This window comes from Rhinolophus sinicus, chromosome 14 (genome assembly GCF_057876585.1).
Source record: "Rhinolophus sinicus isolate RSI-liver-muscle chromosome 14, RSI-T2T, whole genome shotgun sequence".
Taxonomy (NCBI): Eukaryota; Metazoa; Chordata; class Mammalia; order Chiroptera; family Rhinolophidae; genus Rhinolophus; species Rhinolophus sinicus.
In genome coordinates this window covers 113,858,002-113,876,848 of record NC_142514.1, presented here as the reverse complement: position 1 = coordinate 113,876,848, position 18,847 = coordinate 113,858,002, and the positions used below count along the sequence as shown (strand labels likewise).

The following is an 18,847-nucleotide window of genomic DNA, read 5'->3' as shown; positions in this document are numbered from 1 at the left end:
AGAAGAGTTCTCCATAGGCGAAATTATTCCACTTTGGAGGATTTGTTAGGGTACATGTATTAGCCTTACTATTCAAATTCACAAATAAAAAATATATTATCTCCAAGGAACCACTTTCCCATGTGAAATTTGTAAGACAGATTTAGTCAGTCATCAGAGGTTCAGGTGTACTTGGAAGATTTAGGACAAAGGGGGTTTTCTGGATGTTGTGTGTGAAAATAAAGCTGTCATCTATTTTTGGTGTTAGTAACAAGTCAACTGTTAGTACTTCCTGTAGACACTAAAAAACTTAAAAGTACAGAAATTTAAAGCTGAGTACTTAATATTACTGAGCAGCACTTGGCCTCAAAGTGAATAAACTTTTAACTTGTTTTCTGGAAATGAGTTGCAAGAGATTTGAACACATTTTCTTAATTTTAACTATTATGGAAAGAGATATGTTTCTGCTTATGACATCCTTCAATTTTTGTTTCCATATTAAAAGATGCTATAGATAACTTAGTTTTTGTAATCCCATTATGTTTTGCACCTCTCAGCATACACACAAACACACACAATCCTCCCAGTTGTGATATGCTTAAGCACTTACCCAGTTTGCCGTTAAAGACTCTGATGTTTATTGTGCATACCATGTATTTTGCATTAATGAACTGAGAAGTCACATCGTAAAGGTATCAATACTACATGTGTCCCAGAGAGAAATAAGCCCCTCTAGAGTCCATATACCCCATATTTTCCTTTCTAGATATTGAGTAAGTAGGAAACATAAAACTTCCCACTGCCATTTGAAATTCTAGATTTTTCATTAACTTCTTTCCTACAATTAAGAGATGACTGAAATTACAGTTCCCCATGAAAAAGAAAAAAGTTGCATTTTTCTGCATTTCTTTAAGATTCACCAGGCATTATACTTTTTTGCCATTCTTCCCACTAGAAAAAAAAAAAAAAAAAAAAAAGGTTGATATCATTTCCCTTCATTCATTTGCCAATTCATTCAACAGATAGCTACTGAGTTCCAACTGAGAATTTACCAGGTAGTTTTCAAGTTGTTCACTCTGGGGATGCTTTGTGGCTGCCACAGGAAACACCACCTTGAGGTTTTTAACGTCAATGTTTAGCTTGGGTACCTTCTCACCATTAAGCTTAGAAGCTGTATTTTAGTAACTTGCCTAAGGAAATGGATAATTTGTGGCCATTTCGTTCCTACCACTTCAAAGAGAATTAAATTTAAAAAAATAAAACTACAAAAGAAGTTTAATAGTTTAAGCTCTCACAACCTGATTTGATGACCATTTAAGACTAGATCACAATTCTGGCAGTTCTAAGAAAAGCCAGAATTCCAAACTCGTATTCATTAGTCCCACATAATTGCCTTATAAATAAATTCTACAAAGATAAATAGTGTTCCAAAAGAATATCTATATCCTAAACAATTCAAATTAATTCAGTGACAACACACAACTAATGTGAGTACAGAACCTATAGCCAACCTAGTCAAGCAACCTTCAATTACACATGCCAACTGTATTCAGGAATCATAAAGTTGTATCTCAGAACAAAGTTCATAATCTGATATGTAATATGTGTGCTGTAGATGAATTTATCCCTACATTAGTAGTGTATGTATGTAAGTATTTTTTCCTGGTGCATGTCTAGTAGCTGGACAGGTTCCATATTATGTCACTCATCTTTACAGATCAACTCACGTAAAGAATGGTTTCCAGAAGTAAGTGCAGTGCTAGAGCTAAGGTTAAAAAGGGGACACAACGAAACAACAGAGCAAGTGCATGAGGGTTCTGTATGTTTGGATCCCCCTTTCTATGCTGGTGGGTGGCAATCCAGATATGGCGTCTCCAGGACTACAGCTAAAAACCCCATTGCTGGAGAGGAGACATGCCCCTCGAGGGCACTGGCAATGCTAAAATCTTGAAAGAAGCACAACTAAGATACAGGAGTAAGAAGATGAAGTCCAGGTAGTCAAAGCAAAGCATTTGGAAGTCTCTCCAAAACAAAAGGATTAGGGATGGGGAGAAGGGATGGAAGGGAAACTTATGGCACCAGAAATCCTAGAGCTAGGAAAATAGCAAGAGCAGCAGGTGTTAGTGTGCCTGGAGCTGCCGCTTTTGCTTTTATATTGAATGTGATATGTTGTTGTTGCCCAAATGAGTATGCTGCATACACGTAGTCTCAGTGGTAGGACCAACACCCTACACCAGAGAAATCATCTCTGTGAGGTGTTCCACCTCTCCCAACCCCGCCTGGCAAGCATCAGTTGACAGATTATGACAGCATAAGAAGCCTTCACTTCTATGACAGGAAGGGACACTAAGACAATTTTGTGATGTCACTGTGACGGTGTATTCAGATCAAAGGTAAAGAGTTAATGTGTGCATAGGGGTCATCTTGGAGGATGGAGCCTGGTTGCCCTTAGAAGTAACCTAAGAAGATGCAAATGTTTCAAATCGCAGTGCTTTTCCTTCTCTGTCAAATTTCCCTCCATTTCCTCATACTTAGCATTTTCTGGACCAATATTTAATACACCTGAAATAAGAAGATATTTTGTTTCTTCTATGCATAACGCAGCTGTTGGCCATCGCTACAAAGCTGCTCTTTGGCCCTTTCAATTCTCAATTAATAAAGAAAATGTATCAGATTGATTTTCTTATAGGATTTCAGGCTCTAGGACCATGACTGCTATAGATAGTAAATGCCTTTGAACTTTGCAACTGTAAAGTTGCCTGTATTTAGCTAAGGAGTAGCTGTTAATTTATCCTCAGAACAGCAGCAAGGTCAAGTGATCAGGGGATGGGGGCAGGGGGCAGGTTGTTGTTGTTTTTGCTTTTCGTACATCATTTGTTTAGGGTGCTATTCTCCAGATTTATTTTCCTAAAGAAAGGGACACCAGGAGATTACAACCTGGGAGGCCTCCGCACAGGCTGCTGCAGAGAAAGGAACCATTCAAGTTCTCAGAGACATTATAACTCTTACATAACTCTTACTACTCTGGACAGTTCCGCAGGAGCCAGAACAGAAGCATTATAATTGTGCACAGTAGATTCCTACCCCTATTGTCCCAGGGCCCTCTGAGCTGAGAGTATGGCGGTAGGGTGGAGAGAGACTGCAGAAGAGAGAGGAGAGAGGGCTGTTCATACTTGGAATGATTAGTCATGTAAAGAATATTTCAGACAAACACACACACAGAGGACTTTGGAGGAAGTGTGGTAATCAGATTTACCATAAAACTCCAAAATACCTATAATAAAGTAGTATGAAGCTCACTTTATTGTGGAGATGTAACATTCTCCTAAATATAGAATTTTATGCAATGCTGCTTTAATGCAGTTTTACCCTAATGATAAACATCTACTTAGTACACCGTGAGTAAATAATGGTTTTCCATAAAAATGAAAATGTATCCATTTCTTTCAGTATAGCATATGGGAAATAACTCATCCACAACTTTACACATTATTAGCTTCCTTTTGTCTCTAAAGATAGAATCGGCGAAGATGGGGCTGGTTTACGATCCACATTTGAGAAAAGGAAGATAAAATAATTTGGCATTCATTTGGAATGAGCTGAAAAATAGTAAAGACCCTGGTCTAGAATTATATTCTATTTTAATTTGAGTGGGGAAAAGGAACTATAGCTCATTCATTTTAATGTTTACCACCCCATCCCCACCCCCATCAGTCCTATAGCTCTTGTTTTCAGAATGAAATAATATACATTTGAGATGACTTTGCCACAAGCACAGCAGCATACACACCTGAATAGAAAACCATCATTTGACTCTCAAAAATACCCAGTCCTGGCCCCAAGCCTCTCAGAAACAAGCATTATATTGATTATGAGAATATTTTTGTAAATAATAATTTTATTAACAGAGGTTATAAATACTATGAACACATTGTTTATCCTCCTTAATGTCAGAAAAGTCTTTTTCATGATTAAAAGTAGTTTATTTTAAATGGGCAGATTCCATACTTTCTGAAACCTAAAAATCATTGTTAAGACTCATCCACAGAATGGAATAAACCTTCAAAAACTTTGTGAAACAATTTCAACATGCTCCTCTAAGGTTGCACTCAACCATGAAGATAAATTAAAGGCATAAAAATATTCCTGCCACCTACTCAGCCTTTCACCGTATACAAAACTGAAATGTGGGAGAAGCCTATCATTTTAAATACCACTGACCATACAGTCATATCACATCATGTTGAAATAAATTAGACTTAACATAGCTTACTTTTTTCCCTAGAGTACTCAGTGAAGAAATTGACACAGATAATTTTTTACAAAATGTTAAAAATTCTTTTTTCTCTAAGTATTAAATATTTGGGAGTTCGCCAAAATAAGAATTAAAATGCAGTCAGTCAAACAAATGTGACAGAACCAGCTCCTCACGTCCAGAGAAAATAAAAGAGACCCCTCTCCGTTGTTGCTTCATTAACATAAGATTGCATAAAAACTGTCAAGACCTACCTAGGAGGCCTCTGCTGTCATAACATCCTAGCTGTTTCATATTTGGAGCTGACAGATATGCAGCTTCTGAATATCCTTTTTGAAATGGTAAAGGGTCAGAATCCTACTAGTAACTAAGAGAAGACATCATTGGATCCCCAGCCCCTAAACCCTCTTTTCAGGCATTTGCTAGGACCAAAAAATCCCCAAAATTCATAAAAGCATTACCAGCAAGTACCGCTGCTCTACATTGCTAGTGATTTTAGCACGAAAAGCAATTTTTTTAAAAAGCATGAGAAATAGAAAACTTAAAATGAAAGCAAGTATCAAGAGCCCTAAGTCAGTACCCTAACCTTGGGTTTGTATTTGAGACCTAGTCGGAGGTCAATAGAAGTAAGCAGCATCCAAGAAAAGCTGAACTTGGATTGTCTGCCAGACTAAAATGGAGAGGGCATACACTAAGAAAAAAAAAATTGCTTTCCATTAAATGACATAGCAATGATAATACTGTATAAGGCAAAGAGTCAGTTAATATATTATTTCATTAATGGTCTCTTTAATTTGTTCACTTTTATGAGATGATGTTTAAATTTAGCTTAATACAGAACTCTAAAAATTACTGAGCAATATATTTCTTAAGTGAAACAATAACAGTGATACTATAGCATTATAGTTTTCAAACCACTTCCACATATATCATTTTACTTGCTCCTTTTAACACTCTTACGATGTCATTTTGTTATAGAGAAAGGCATTATAGAGACGTTAAGTGACTTGCCCACAGTCCCACAGCTGAGATTAGAACTGAGATCTTCTGACTTTCTCCAGTGCTCTTCCGGGAAAAGAACAAAAAACAGAACTTAATATAAAAGCAATTTATTTTGAAAACTTACTAATCAGTTCCTGGGATTATTCCATGCTATAGTTTTGGCAACACTGATAATTTCCAGGCATATTGAAAATACCCACATAGAGCTCAACAAACTACAACATTTAATTTATATTAAAAACTAAATAAATTATTGTTAAGTTGAAGAAATTCCACAGAGGTAGAGGCAGGTCAGCACAAAGAAAGATTTTACTACAATTAGAACTAGTCCAAAATATAGGGGGAAATTGGCTATAATCCCCAACAATCAGAACTGTTCACGTAGAAGGGATTCGCACATCTTTTAGAGAGTACACTGTGACAGTGACAGCTAAATTCCCTTCCCACGACGAGAGTATGATTTTCTGCGTCATGATCTGGACTATCTTTAGCAACACAACAAAAGAATTTTCTTATACCTCTTTTCATTTGCAGACACTTAATTAGACTGGGGGAAAATTCATTCCCAGAACCTCAATAGAAACTCGTGCAGTTTGGGAATTAAATAATTCCCAATTATCCAGTGAATAGCTGCTTTTATTGCAGTTTGTCTACCTTGTGAAATGGAAAAGGATTTAAGAAAAGCATTTCTCTGCAACAACCACAAAACTAGACACAGACGTGGGTCTGGTATCCTTATATATAAAGACATTTAAAATTACATACCGACATCAAACTTTTGGCAGGGAACAAATCTGACAAAATTCATTGGATTATATAAAAGGGGGAGTAAAAAAGCAAAAGCGAAGCACATTCGTGTAGAAGGACTTGCTTGGATAGTTTTTAGAATAAAACATATATTTCTATATCTAGATAGGATAAAAATTGTCTGTGCAATGTGGTATCCTGTGGCGTTTCAATATGTCATACTTGAGAGGGTGATTTTTTAAAGGCACCATAATAACCCCAACAACTTCAGGACCATTTAATTGCTTTTCCATTTTTCCCTTCGTCACGAATAGCACTCAGTTTGTGGCCTGAAGCACCAGAACAGCCCAGCCACTGTAATTTTACCCAATCCAGGCAGTGTATGCAATTCCACTTATTCCTAGGTTCTCAGATCATTTCAGAATATAAAGCTATTTCCTTAAAAACTCTGTCACCTAAGTGATTTCCATGGATGAAGTAGGTGTTTCATAAAACACGATTTATTCTTTTTTTTTCCATTTATAGCACACCTTCAGAGTTTCTGAATGTATTTGTTCCAGAAAAAAAGGAAATGCTCTATTTCTGTATATATTCTTTGGAATGTATAGAGCTTACTGGATAAAAAAGGCTGGTTTGCCCGAAAAGTCATTTTTAGAATACTCATTAAAGATAGTGAATGAAGTCAAAGTTCCCAAGGAAAAACATGAGGGAAATCATGTATGCTTGTAGTTAGAGGAGTTTTATTATGCCATACTTATATTATGTGACTTCAAGCTGATTCAAGTTCATAGGGTGAATCTAACACTAAACAAATGGTAACAGTAAAAGATGTGTAACATAGAGTCTGCCATACAGTGTTTTTTCCCTGCACATTTTCATAATAGCCATTAGTGTAATGATTACAACATCCTTCATTTTGACATCTCTGGAATATATTGTGACAACACGAGGTTCCAAAATACATCCATTTTCTCACCTGATGTCATTTTACTTGATAAAGAATTTTAATAAGTTACCCAAAGTTAAATAACAATAGCACATGATCTTGTATGGGTTCAGGCTCATTCTTGGTCTCCACTTTCCTCCATGTCTCACGGAATTCAATCAATTGTCTGGTATTTATTTATTTTTTTTATGGGAGCCAGTCACTATCTCTGAAATTATGCCAAAGGAACTAGGAACTGACTCTAAGCTCAATTAATTAAACAGTAGTCTCAAAGAGACAACGTAGTTTAAATAAGAAAAGACCGTATCAAAACCCATATACGGGAAAAAGAAACAAAATTTAATAACTACGACATACAGAGCACATGTATATAAATATATTTCTCCCACACACATCACTCCTTGATGTTGATGTTGCGATCTTCATCTGGACAGATGATGCTGCTGAAACTCAGGTTAAAGAGCTGATAAGTGACAGCGCTGGAACAGAAGCCCTTTATTGTCTAATTCCCAAATTTATGCTCCTTTCACTATGCTGCCTTCTTTCCGAAGACACCAGGAATTTTGGTTAGATAGAGACACATTGAGAAAAGAAAAATAAAAATCTCAACTTTATCCTACCTGTGATTCCGTTTTGAATAAACAAAACAAGCACATAGTTTCTGATAATACCCATCTCTCAGACTTACTCCTAACCCTCCCATCTAATGACCCTTTAGATTTTTTCTTCATTTTTACAATGATTCTTCTTCATATCAGATTTAGTACCGCTCCAAACACAGTGTTGCTTGTAGCACTATCATTTTACCCTCAAAAGACGTGAAGACCATCAGGGAGATGGGCTGAGACCACCGCAGCATGCCTCCTTCTCCCTAAGGAACTCTAAGTGCTCCTACGATACACGTCCCCCCCGCCCCCCAGCTCCCACATGATTTGGTCCAGCTGATAAAAATTACCCAGGTAATGCCCTTCCATGAATTCCCCTGCTCTAAGTCAGTCTTCAGCTTATTGGAGCTCTGACAAAAGAGACTGACTGAAAATCAGGCAATTTGTCCTCTTTACACAGCTAATGTTCTTTCCCCTTTGGCTTAATCCTTAAAATGGATTTTAAATTCGATTCAATGAATGCCCCATTATATCAGGCAGTTGGTAGTGTCTTGTGAGACCTGAGGAAGGGGTTGGCCAGAACTGAACTTGACTTTAATACAAGACCATGTTCTATTATTGTTTAACTTTGGGTATTTCTCCCCTAGGAGGAGGACAGAGGAGAACTAACCAGCTCCAGGACCAAGGTAAGAGGGGAGTTTTCTTTCAAAAGAATGGGTTCCATCCATTTGAAGGAAACCCCTCCCCCACCTATTTTTTAATCCCTTTTTCTTTATACTTATATATTTCTTATCCCACCAGCATTAGGAAACCAACTTGCCATCTGTGCGTAATGGTTATTTGAACATCCACTTACAAATGTTATAGCAAGAAAAATTAAAACCTTCACACAAGTCATATCAGTTATGTGCTAATGCATTTATATTTTCCATCATTATTAAATATCAGTGCCAATCTTCCATGTAAGATTAGATTCTTCCATAGGCCTTAGAAAATTGTCATCAGCTGTTAATTTCTCTATATTAGAATATGGATAGTAAATGACAATCAAACCATAATGAGTAATGGGGTTACAAAAATGTTAAAACTAAAATTCAAAGTGTTTGTATAGAAAATATATTATCATTAAGAAATGTTTATTAAAAGAAGCAGCTGGCATACTTTAAATGACATATAATTTGAAATATGGTCAGACTAGACTTTTGATGTGAAGTAATACAGACTTAATGAGATTTTTAAGGTACAGTATAAAACTGTGATTAGAAAAACAAAAGGGAAAAGAGGTTATATTGTCCTGAGCAGTATTTCTTTATGCTATAGACCCTCTTCCCAGGCATCTTTTATTATTTTTAATAGTTTCCATTGTTACCTCTCATATTTTATGTTGTTATCGGTGGAAAACATTAGTATTCTCTGCCTTTGGTACTCTATTTCAAATTGCCCTTTCTTAGGGGAGAAAACCAAGGTGAGAAACAAGTCAGGATATTTTAAAAGCATCCAGAATTTGAGATTTTAAAAGAAAGGTGCACCATATGGAGGGACCAGCTCCAGATCCTATCCAGTTATAGTTCTTCGTTATTGTTACCCTCCAAGGAAGCTAGATCTTGTGTGACTGAAGTCGATTTTAGGAAAGCTTTAGGATCAGGTAACTGAGACACTTAGGGCTCAAGAAACGAAATTTTAGGAAGGAGAAGAAATGTGCAAAGAAAATGAGAATTCAGGCAATTTGTTGCCAGTAAATAGTAGTCGTCTTTCAGAAACACACTTCGGTCATTTTGTTACATATGTATTTGAATCTTGGCATCACCTTAAAGTTGGATTTTTGAGATTTTTTTAATGAAAGGAAATCATTTCAGAAGGATATATTTTTGTTGAAGACTATTGTCTTCTGAGCAGGAACCATAGTGGTCATATAATTAGGAACAATACAGAAAAAGACACATATGAAATAGAAATTTGATTTTAATACCAATGTACACTACTGACATAGAAAATGATATTGCAATGGTCACCTAGTCCAGAAACCTAATATCGAACTTTTTGCAGATATCAAACATCAAATAGAACCTAATTTTGACTTTGTCACTCATCTGACTCTTCAATGAAAAGTACAGGATATATTTGAGGCATATTATTCATTCCTGATTTATCCACTCCTGAATTTTAAGGTAATGGATGTGTGGATTGCCTAAGCAATCATACAAAAAAAGGAAAATGTCACAATATTTTTAGCAGACCATTTATGTCTTAAAATTCGATATCTGCAGAGACATTAGTAATGTCAGGCAGATTTGTTGTGTACAATTTCATAAATTCTTATGAAATATTTCATGGTAATCTCATTCAGGGAAAGAATTGTTAGTGGTTCTGCAGTGTCTTAGTTCTTTCGGAACCATGTTTTGTTTTCCTTTGTGTTGTTGCTTAGTAACGTGAAAAGAATTAGTCTTTTATTCATTGCATTCAATTTGTTAGGTATATTAAAAATAGGTAAGTGTAGTGCTCAAACTGGGAACTAAAGAAGTACCCAACTTCTGATAATAAGGTAATAACTGAAAGACTATGTGACATGTTCTAGCATTAACACTAATAGAAGCAAATGTAGGTGAGGCTCTTTGAAGAATTTAAACTTTTGGTCACTTTTTCTCCTTTAAATTGTTCAATAAAAATAAATGAGAGTTAAAATTCATTTTGTTTTAAAATATGACTATGAGCCCTGTTGCTCTCAAATATAAGCAGCTTTGTGTTTCAGTTAGAATTGTATAAACGTAAAATCTTTAAAGACACATGGACTTCGCATTCCTAGGCTTGTTATTTTCACAGAATAACAGATAAGCTACATGCTCTTCTACCTATGAGCTCTCTTTCAATGGCGTGTTCAGACAGCTTCCTTTCAAGATCCCATTAGCTAGCAATCCCTATTTCTATAAGACTTATTTTTATCACTCAATTTCCTTTTCCTATTTGTATTATTCTCCCACCTCACCAAAATCTCAGCCAGAAGTTAAGATAGATAAAGCAAGATCAATTAAAAGACATTTTAAGTTACTTATTATAGGTTATATTCAAGTACTAGTCTGTGACTAAGGAACCTGAAACCTTAAATAAGAAAGAAAATTTGAAACTAATTTTTCCTCTCAGGAACTTGATGGGAAATTTAAATTATTTGCATATAAAGGTTAACTAGACATATTTAGTGAGTTAAACACACATTTAAATACAGTACAATAAATCTTAATCAAGTTAAACCAGAGTTGCCATTTAATATCTGTTCATGATAAACATAACTTTTTAATTTCTAAAATGTGCTGTCATACTGTTCTAAGTAGTAAATTTAGTAACAGAAGATTTATCTAAATGTCATGCTTTATTTGCTACACTGAAGTAGGTTAGAACTGAGTTATAAAAATACCATTATGTGGGAATTTTTATCTTAGAGTTTGGTTGGAAGTATCATATTTCACTTAATTTTCACAACAAACTTGTATTTGATTTTATCATTTAGTATTCTTCCTTGTTCACCTACATAATTGAACTAGTGGTTCCTTCATTTTAACTATCTATAACCTCACTGAAATACCTTTTTAGATTATTTTGTTTATACACTGAACCACACTGCTACTGTCAGTAATTTTTATGTCCCTCTTGCCAATATTTAGTAGACAGTTTTGAGGCCTTTTGCTTTGTTTTATTTTATTTTGTTTTGTGTTAAAACACTCTTCATACCAGGCCTTCTCAAAATCCATTAGGTTCCATGATCGAAGAATTTCCTTTTATTGTCCAGCATAGTATTCTTTCATTTTAATAGGTTGCTTGAGAAGTAGGACCTTAAGTAACTCACTGAGATAGCAAGTCTACATGTACTCATTGCATGCCTACTATAGTTCTTGGCCTGCATTAGGACTGAGAATGGTATAAAGTACCATCAGACACAGTTGCTGGCCTTCAAGGAAGAGAAAAAAATGTACAGAGATAACATTATAAAATAATGTGACTCAAAGCAAATGTGAGTGCCCCAGATAATAGATAATTTAAAGAAGCAGGAGATAAAAACATTCTAGAGTATCTAGGAAAGGCCTCATAAGATATGGTTTAGATGTACCCATTGATAAATGTTAGCTGAAACAATAAGTCATGAGTGATTATTGGAAAATGGTAAGAACTTTAGAAAAGCTAAGGGGGGTGGGAGGGAAGCAATTCCTAGTGAAATTTCCATCATAAGATCGGAGTCATTTTTAAATAAAACATCTTTAGGACTGCAAGGATTCCAGCCTGGCTGGAGGCAGAGAAGGTCTATTTGGGAAATTAAGGTGGTTAAGAGAGTAAGGGCTTCTGTGTTAGACAGACCTGGGTTGCAATCCCACCTTTCCCATTTACTAGCCATGTGGATTCAATGAGGATTCAATGAGAATATGAAGAACTTGACACAGTGTCCTGTTCAATAAAATATAATTAAATTATACTTTAAAAGTATACGTAAACTAAATTGTTGGGAAGCCTTGAATGTAAGAAAAATTAGAATAGAATAGTAACTTGGAGGCAATCGTGAAGCACTAAAGGTTTTGGATAAAGCACTATAAACAAGCATAGAAACAAGGTTATTCTGACTCTGGGTAGCTGAAAATGGATTGAGAAAGTCAATTGAACTTGTCTCAGATGATAAAGGCTTTGACTAAGGTGATGCCTGTGTAATAGAAATGAAAATATAAATTTGGGAGATACTTTTCAGAAAAATTGTTCTTAATGGATAATTGGCTATAGGAAAGGAGGGGAAATGAAAATTCAGAGATTGAGTTGTTGTGATTGGGCTTTGTTACCTTATTGTTTTCACATTTCTATTTCTTCTGTAAAAATTTTTCTAATCTATTATACGGCAGTTTCCTTATGATGCTATTATTGGGCACCATCAATTATATATCCTAAAAGATTAGAACTTAAATCATTGAGAACCTTGTGTGTATCAAAATTAGAACTCTCTTGTTTTATTACCTTTGAGAGAAAACAAATGTTACCATCTAATCAAATCAAGTCATCATATAGGTTCTTGGTATTGCTTTTTAAAGAAAGTTATCTACTGTAATTCCTTCTTGGATATTCAGGAAAGACCAATTCAGTTGACAAGATCACCTGCCTTTGAAGTTTTATCTCAGCTCAAGGAGTATTTAGCCAGAGAGGACAGAAGTTGCCAACTGACAGGGAATATATGAGTCAAAGCTTAATCAGAGATCACCCCTACCAAGCCTGACAAATTTCTCAGGAAAAAGAAAAGGTCCCTTAGAGGGCCATAGGAGGGATGACTAAATCATTTAACTACACAGGAAAGGGGACTACCAGAAAGCAAAGGGATCCTGGGACTGGGGGAAAGAGCACTGGACCAGAAGGCAGAAGACTCGCGTTCCAGCTGGGCTTTGGTGAGCAAGTCACCTAACTTTCATTAAACCCCAGTGACCACATCTGTAAAATTAGATGGCTGAAGACCGCCTCTAGACCACATTTTGACAGAACTTCTAGGATTCTAGTTCTTTAAAACAATTAATGGAAGTTTTTTAAGAATAAGCAAAGGGTGCAAATGGGAACAGTATCCGTGGTCCATTGAATGGTGTAGAATTCTGGAAATCATCTAAAGAAAATAAGGAGCATAGTTTAGGAGATGAAGGAACCCATTCAAGGACCGGGGCAGTCCATGCAGCAACTGATGGTCCAGGCAAGGCGTCTGCATGAAAGACCTGGTATGGCTGAACATGTACTGAGTGTGATAGCCACCAGCTCTTGTATTTTTGAAATTTTACTTTAGAATAATAATAATTTATAAAGTGAATTATATTGTGAAACAGTTCACAATCTAGGCAGCTGGGGTCACTTCTTGACACAAAGCCTCTTTTGTATGATTAGATCACAGATAATGATAACAACCGTGTGGTTTGGGGTGGGGACTTTATTCCATACAACCTCAAGGAGCACTCCAAGGCCACCACAAATAAAGTAAAATTTACTTTATTTAATATGAATAATTGCTATTTTTCTCAAATTATATAAAGGTGACTAAAACTATTTTTTAAACAGTTTTTATTCTGAATTTTTATTGATTTAATATATAGTCCTTAAAAATGCCCCATGCACAATGTGCTTGCAGAATGATCACAAATTGAGGCTAGTACCTGAGAAGTTCCTTCTCGCTAAATCAAAGGCTAAAAACCTCTTCTCTATTATCATTCTGTGCTGCCATGGGTCGTAGAACTATTTTTACTTCTCTTCCTTTAATATACATACTTGGAAGTAGTCATTAGTTAATTTTAAAAATCTAGAACATACATTTATCAGTGTTTATGATTGCCCTTCCATGGTCTGTGAATCCCCTGAAATTGTATGCCAGTCTGTGGTTTTACATGTTTGCATTGTTCCTGAAAGATTATCCATAACTTTCATCGAGTTCTATAAGAGGTCCATGACCCAAAGAAGGATAGAAATTTCTACTCTGTTACCAAAAATTCACAAAATCATGAAATTAAGTGGCATGAAATATTTGTAAGGATTACATTTTTTTTAAAACACTCAAGACAAAATATAATTAAAATTTTCATTTATCACAATCTCTAGCTGGTGTTCTGACTAAATTACTGGCAGACATCATCACAAAAATCATAATGTTCCTTCAAAGAATCACATTCTTCAGACATAGTTCTCAAATAGGAATTAGGCAAATTCCAAAGAGCACACAATTCAGAGACAATTCCTGGAATCTAGCCCAGTAGCTACTTAATTTGTTCGGTTCTCTTTGATTCACTTGGAGTATAAAACACAAAGGTCTCTAAATATTAATTTAATTGCATATATATCATCCAAAATCCAATACAAAGACAATTAATCCAAAAAAAAACTTTCCCTCCTAATTTTGATACTAAAGTATAATTCAGTAGTGCCATTTAGGCAAACTGTCATTGCATAAGCAAACTGAAGTGAAAACTTAATATCTTTTCTAAAAACGTTTGCATATACAAGTAGAGCAATTTAGCTCAAATTCTGCCTTTGGAAATGAGTGCACAAATCCAATGAAGCAAAAAGAGCCTTGTGCTTGTTTACTGGAAGGAATAATTTGGGAAGAAAAGTAATAAGACAGCTCCAAGTTAAATTGAAAACTTAGTGGAGCATAGATAATGCGGAGAACTGGTTACTCTTCCAGGCCTAAAGAGCTGATAGAAGGTACAGCTGTGAACCCAAATGCCTTTCCTTAAGGTCAGAAATATTTAGTTCTTAACTCTACCATTTGACAGCCTATTGATTTTTATTTCTTTATGATATATTTTTTGATAGATAAAGCAGTTCTTTTTCTCAGTGAGTTATTAACTGACTTTATACACAGTTCTGGGGTTTGTTGTAAAGTCTCAGTTTTTCTGCTAATTTCCTCTATCCACCTTTATTTGAGGGAACATCATTAATTAAACCACAAAAGTAAAACCACAGGTGATTTTTCCTCCTCCCCACCTCCTCATCCTGCTTTATGAGATAGACTTCTATGTGTGCAACATTTGTGACAATACTGACAATGCAGCCTCATTAAAATCACAGAATGAATAGTCTATAGAGAGTTATTATTATTATTTTTTTTTTTTTTATGAAATTTCTATGTTCTTACTAGAGTGGTCCTGGAAAAATTTCTGCATATATTTGGCTGCTGCATAACAAAGTCTAAATCAAATGAGTTTTCCAGTTTGGAATTTCAGTTTTATTTCCATAAAGGGATAAAGTAAATATGTGGTATGATGGAAGATTTTTTTTATTCCTTTTTTAAAAATTCCTTCAAAAAAATCAAAAAAGACTTTTTTCTTGAGGGTCTCTAATATAGTTGCCAGCCATAGAATCTCTTTCTACAAACAGAGGTATATACATATGTGTGTTTTTTTAAATGGCCCACTCAGCAAGACTCAAGTCTATTCACAATCACATTCATTTAATTCAGTTTTAGGAAAACAGCTCACCTTGTCTATGTAAATACGTGTGACAGCAAGTCTTCTCTCTAGGCCACTGAGAGTTAGTTCTATTAACCTCCTGCAGATCCTATCTGATGGTGCAGGCCTGCTAACTGATGCATTACTTACACTTCTCTGCCTGACCTGTTCCCCTCAAATAAAGTAGTACTTTTATAGAAGCTAAATTCATGACATGTCCTCCAGCCTGTGACTAGAGAGAGACACAAAACCAAGTGGACCAAAGTAAACCACGTAATCAGGAACAATGAATGTTTTTCTTAGAGCCTTAAGAATAACTCCTAAATTCTATCCCTTCTTCAATTTTTTTCCCCAAAATAGAATATACGGAGGATGCCAAAAAAATGTAGACACATTTTGAGAAAGGAAAAAGACTGTATTAAAATTGCAATACTCAATATCTACTAATAACAAAAGGTGAATACAAGTCAAGTGTATACATTTTTTTGGCACCCCCGGTATATTTTGGTTCACATACAACAATTCTATTAGATATTATATTATAAAATAATTGAGAGGGATTTCTGTTTATTTTTTACTGATTATTAAAGTATCACTTCTCTTGTAGAAAATTTTGGGTGAGTCGAGAAGCATAAAGAACAAAATGCAATCCAAATCAACTGGAATCCCTCCATGGCTGTTTTTCCATTATTACTTATAAATATACGTACATATAAAATATTTTATTCTCCAGTTAAGATCACAATAAATATACAAATTTGTTTTTTTCACTTAACATTATAATATAAGAATTTTCTCGGTCATTAAAAATTTTTAATTGTCATAAAACATTCAGTCATATGGATTATTGGTGCTTATCAATACCATCACCTGGGAGCTTTGTAAAACATAGATATACTGCTCCCACTTCAAAAGAATTTGATACAGCAAGATTAGACCTGAGTACCTGTATTTGTAATAAGTGGTTCTGATGTTCAGATCAAGCTTGAGAACCACTGTTGTACACCAAAATCCACTGACTGTTGAGCATGTAAATTGCTCTCAGTGTTTTGCTTCATAAATCTATTTGCTATGTAAATATATAGGTTGGTGCAAAAGTAATTGAGGTTTAAAAGGTTAAAAATTATTGCAAAAACCACAATTACTTTTGCACCAACTTAATACTGCGAGATTTACCATGTTACTTTGTCAACATCATTGATTAATTTCTTAAGATTGATTCCTCAAGGGGAATTACTATAAATAATTATCAAGGGTAAGAATTGTTTTTAAGCTTTTGTTGTATAAAGCCATGTTATTTCTTTCCAGTTTTTAATTCTATCATCAGTATGAGAATACCCATTTTATTAAATCCTTGCTTATATTGAACATTATCTTGACTTTATTTTTCCCAATATGAATGGCAAAACAATGAATTTGCATTGTTTTCAGTCACATTAGTTTAATTCCAAGTAAGATTGGATTATTTTTGTGATTTGTATTTCTTCTTATATGAATTATCTACCAATGTCTTTTGTTGATTTTTCTTGTTGAGTCATACAATTTTTAAGTTTTTAAAAAATATATTAAGATGTATTGGGGACTGTGAAAAAATTCCTAGTCTCATTTAGGTAAATATTCTGGACATTTTAATAACAGATATTTAAATTTTACAGAGTTTAATTATGAAAAGAGCACTTCCATCAGGACAGCACAGACCTAAATCAGAGGAGACTTTTTGCATGTATATAATAATTAATTGATTCTTTCTTATAAGGATAATAAAGCACTAGCGAAATTATATAGTAGATTAAAAAACTGCATTAAATTCATACACTATTGATATCATCACCAGCAATGAAATAGTCATCTTATTGAATTAAAATGGAACTGAATTTGTTTTAAACAGACTAAATATAATATTGCAAATTATTTATTCTACAAACTATATATGTTCTAAGTATTCTATGTGCAGACATAAGTCGAGACCTTATATATTTGTCCTTTACAATAATATTCTCAAAACTAGGAGATCATAAAAATACCAAACTTAACCTTTAAAATTTTTTCCTATTTACTTAGGTAGACATTTTATCAGATATAAACTTTAAAACCTCACCAACAGAAAAACTACACTATAAGAAATACAGTCTAGAAGTAAATATAATGAGTAAGGCAAAAGGAAGCATAAAAGCATATCTACATCTATAGAATTTAGTGATAAATTATTTATGGAAGGGTAGAGGGTAAGAGATAAATATCTGAACCTGAATTAAGCATGCTTTCAATAAGAATATCTTACTTTGCACTAGATTAATTTATCCCAAAGTAATAAATGGGAAAAGTTCAGGTCTGTTAGGTCCTGTCCCAAAGCTTTCGTTTTATGTGGTATTTCAACAAGATTCTCAGTAACAAAAATGGGTCCAAATGCTAGGGCAATCAGGTATGGATTTTTCCCAATCTTGGATTCAAAGGAAATTTTAGGAATAAAAGGCATTAGAAGTTTTCCAGAGGTCCTGGAATTTGTCCAGGTGAGTGTTTTCTTTCCAACCCTGAATCAAGTTCCCCAGCACCTCACCGCTATGGATACAGCTATTTAGGGAGGGTTTGTTTTGTTTTGTTTTGCTTTGTTTTGTTTTGTTTTGTTTTGTTTGTTTTTAACCTAGAGTTTCCTTAAGGCATAAATGACAAAGGCAAATAAGTAAGTTACCTGGGTCTTTTTTCAATGTATAAAAGGTCATTGTGAATACATCTGGGCTTTTAAATGTGGTTTACACATCCAGCAAGAATATGGTCACTTGTTTCACCTCTCTTCAAATTTTAATTGAAAACAATCCCTTTCAATTGAGTTTATTCTGGAAAAGCTGCATCTAATAAAATTAAAAAAATTCATGTAAGAAAAAACCGACAATATTTTTCTTCTATCTCATCTGCTTGGCAGACCACTATTACAGCTTCTCTGATGCTTAATGAGGACAAGAATATCCCTTATTAATAGTGTGTGTTTCTGACATTGATTTTGAAATCTATGTCTGAAATGTATGAAGGAAATTCCAAAGCAATAATAAAATGTGTTGCAGCAAGTCCTGACTCCTTATGACTTCCTTGGCTTGCTTACAATTACTCCATCAGAGTTCCTTTTTCTTTTACCTGCATAAAAAATACTTTTTAATCTAGTCTGGCAAAATGAGTGAAATATATATATATATATATATATTTGAGTTAATTGATGATTCTTCTTGTTAATAACATGTAATAGCAATGCATTTCATAAAATAGAACAGATGTTCAAATGGTCCTTACATATGTAATTTATGCTGCAGTTTAAATAGAAATTTAATGAGGCCGTTAGACCTAGATATTGCATCTTTAGTCAGACAATTACAAAAAA

At 34.4% G+C, this 18,847-nt stretch overlaps 1 protein-coding gene across 10 annotated transcripts in view; it reads left to right on the top strand.

Annotated features, from left to right (window-relative positions):
* The window catches only part of GRIA4 (glutamate ionotropic receptor AMPA type subunit 4), a 377,547-nt gene that overhangs the window by 340,963 nt on the left and 17,737 nt on the right, over positions 1-18,847 (top strand). For 2 of the 10 annotated variants that reach the window (XM_074335549.2, XM_074335548.2), the window contains exon 15: positions 8,182-8,220. The exons of the other annotated variants lie outside the window; for them this stretch is intronic. In XM_074335549.2, coding sequence (XP_074191650.1) covers positions 8,182-8,203 — 22 coding nt within the window. In that variant the 3' untranslated portion in view covers positions 8,204-8,220. The remainder of the gene's footprint in view (positions 1-8,181; positions 8,221-18,847) is intronic. 10 annotated transcript variants of the gene reach the window in all.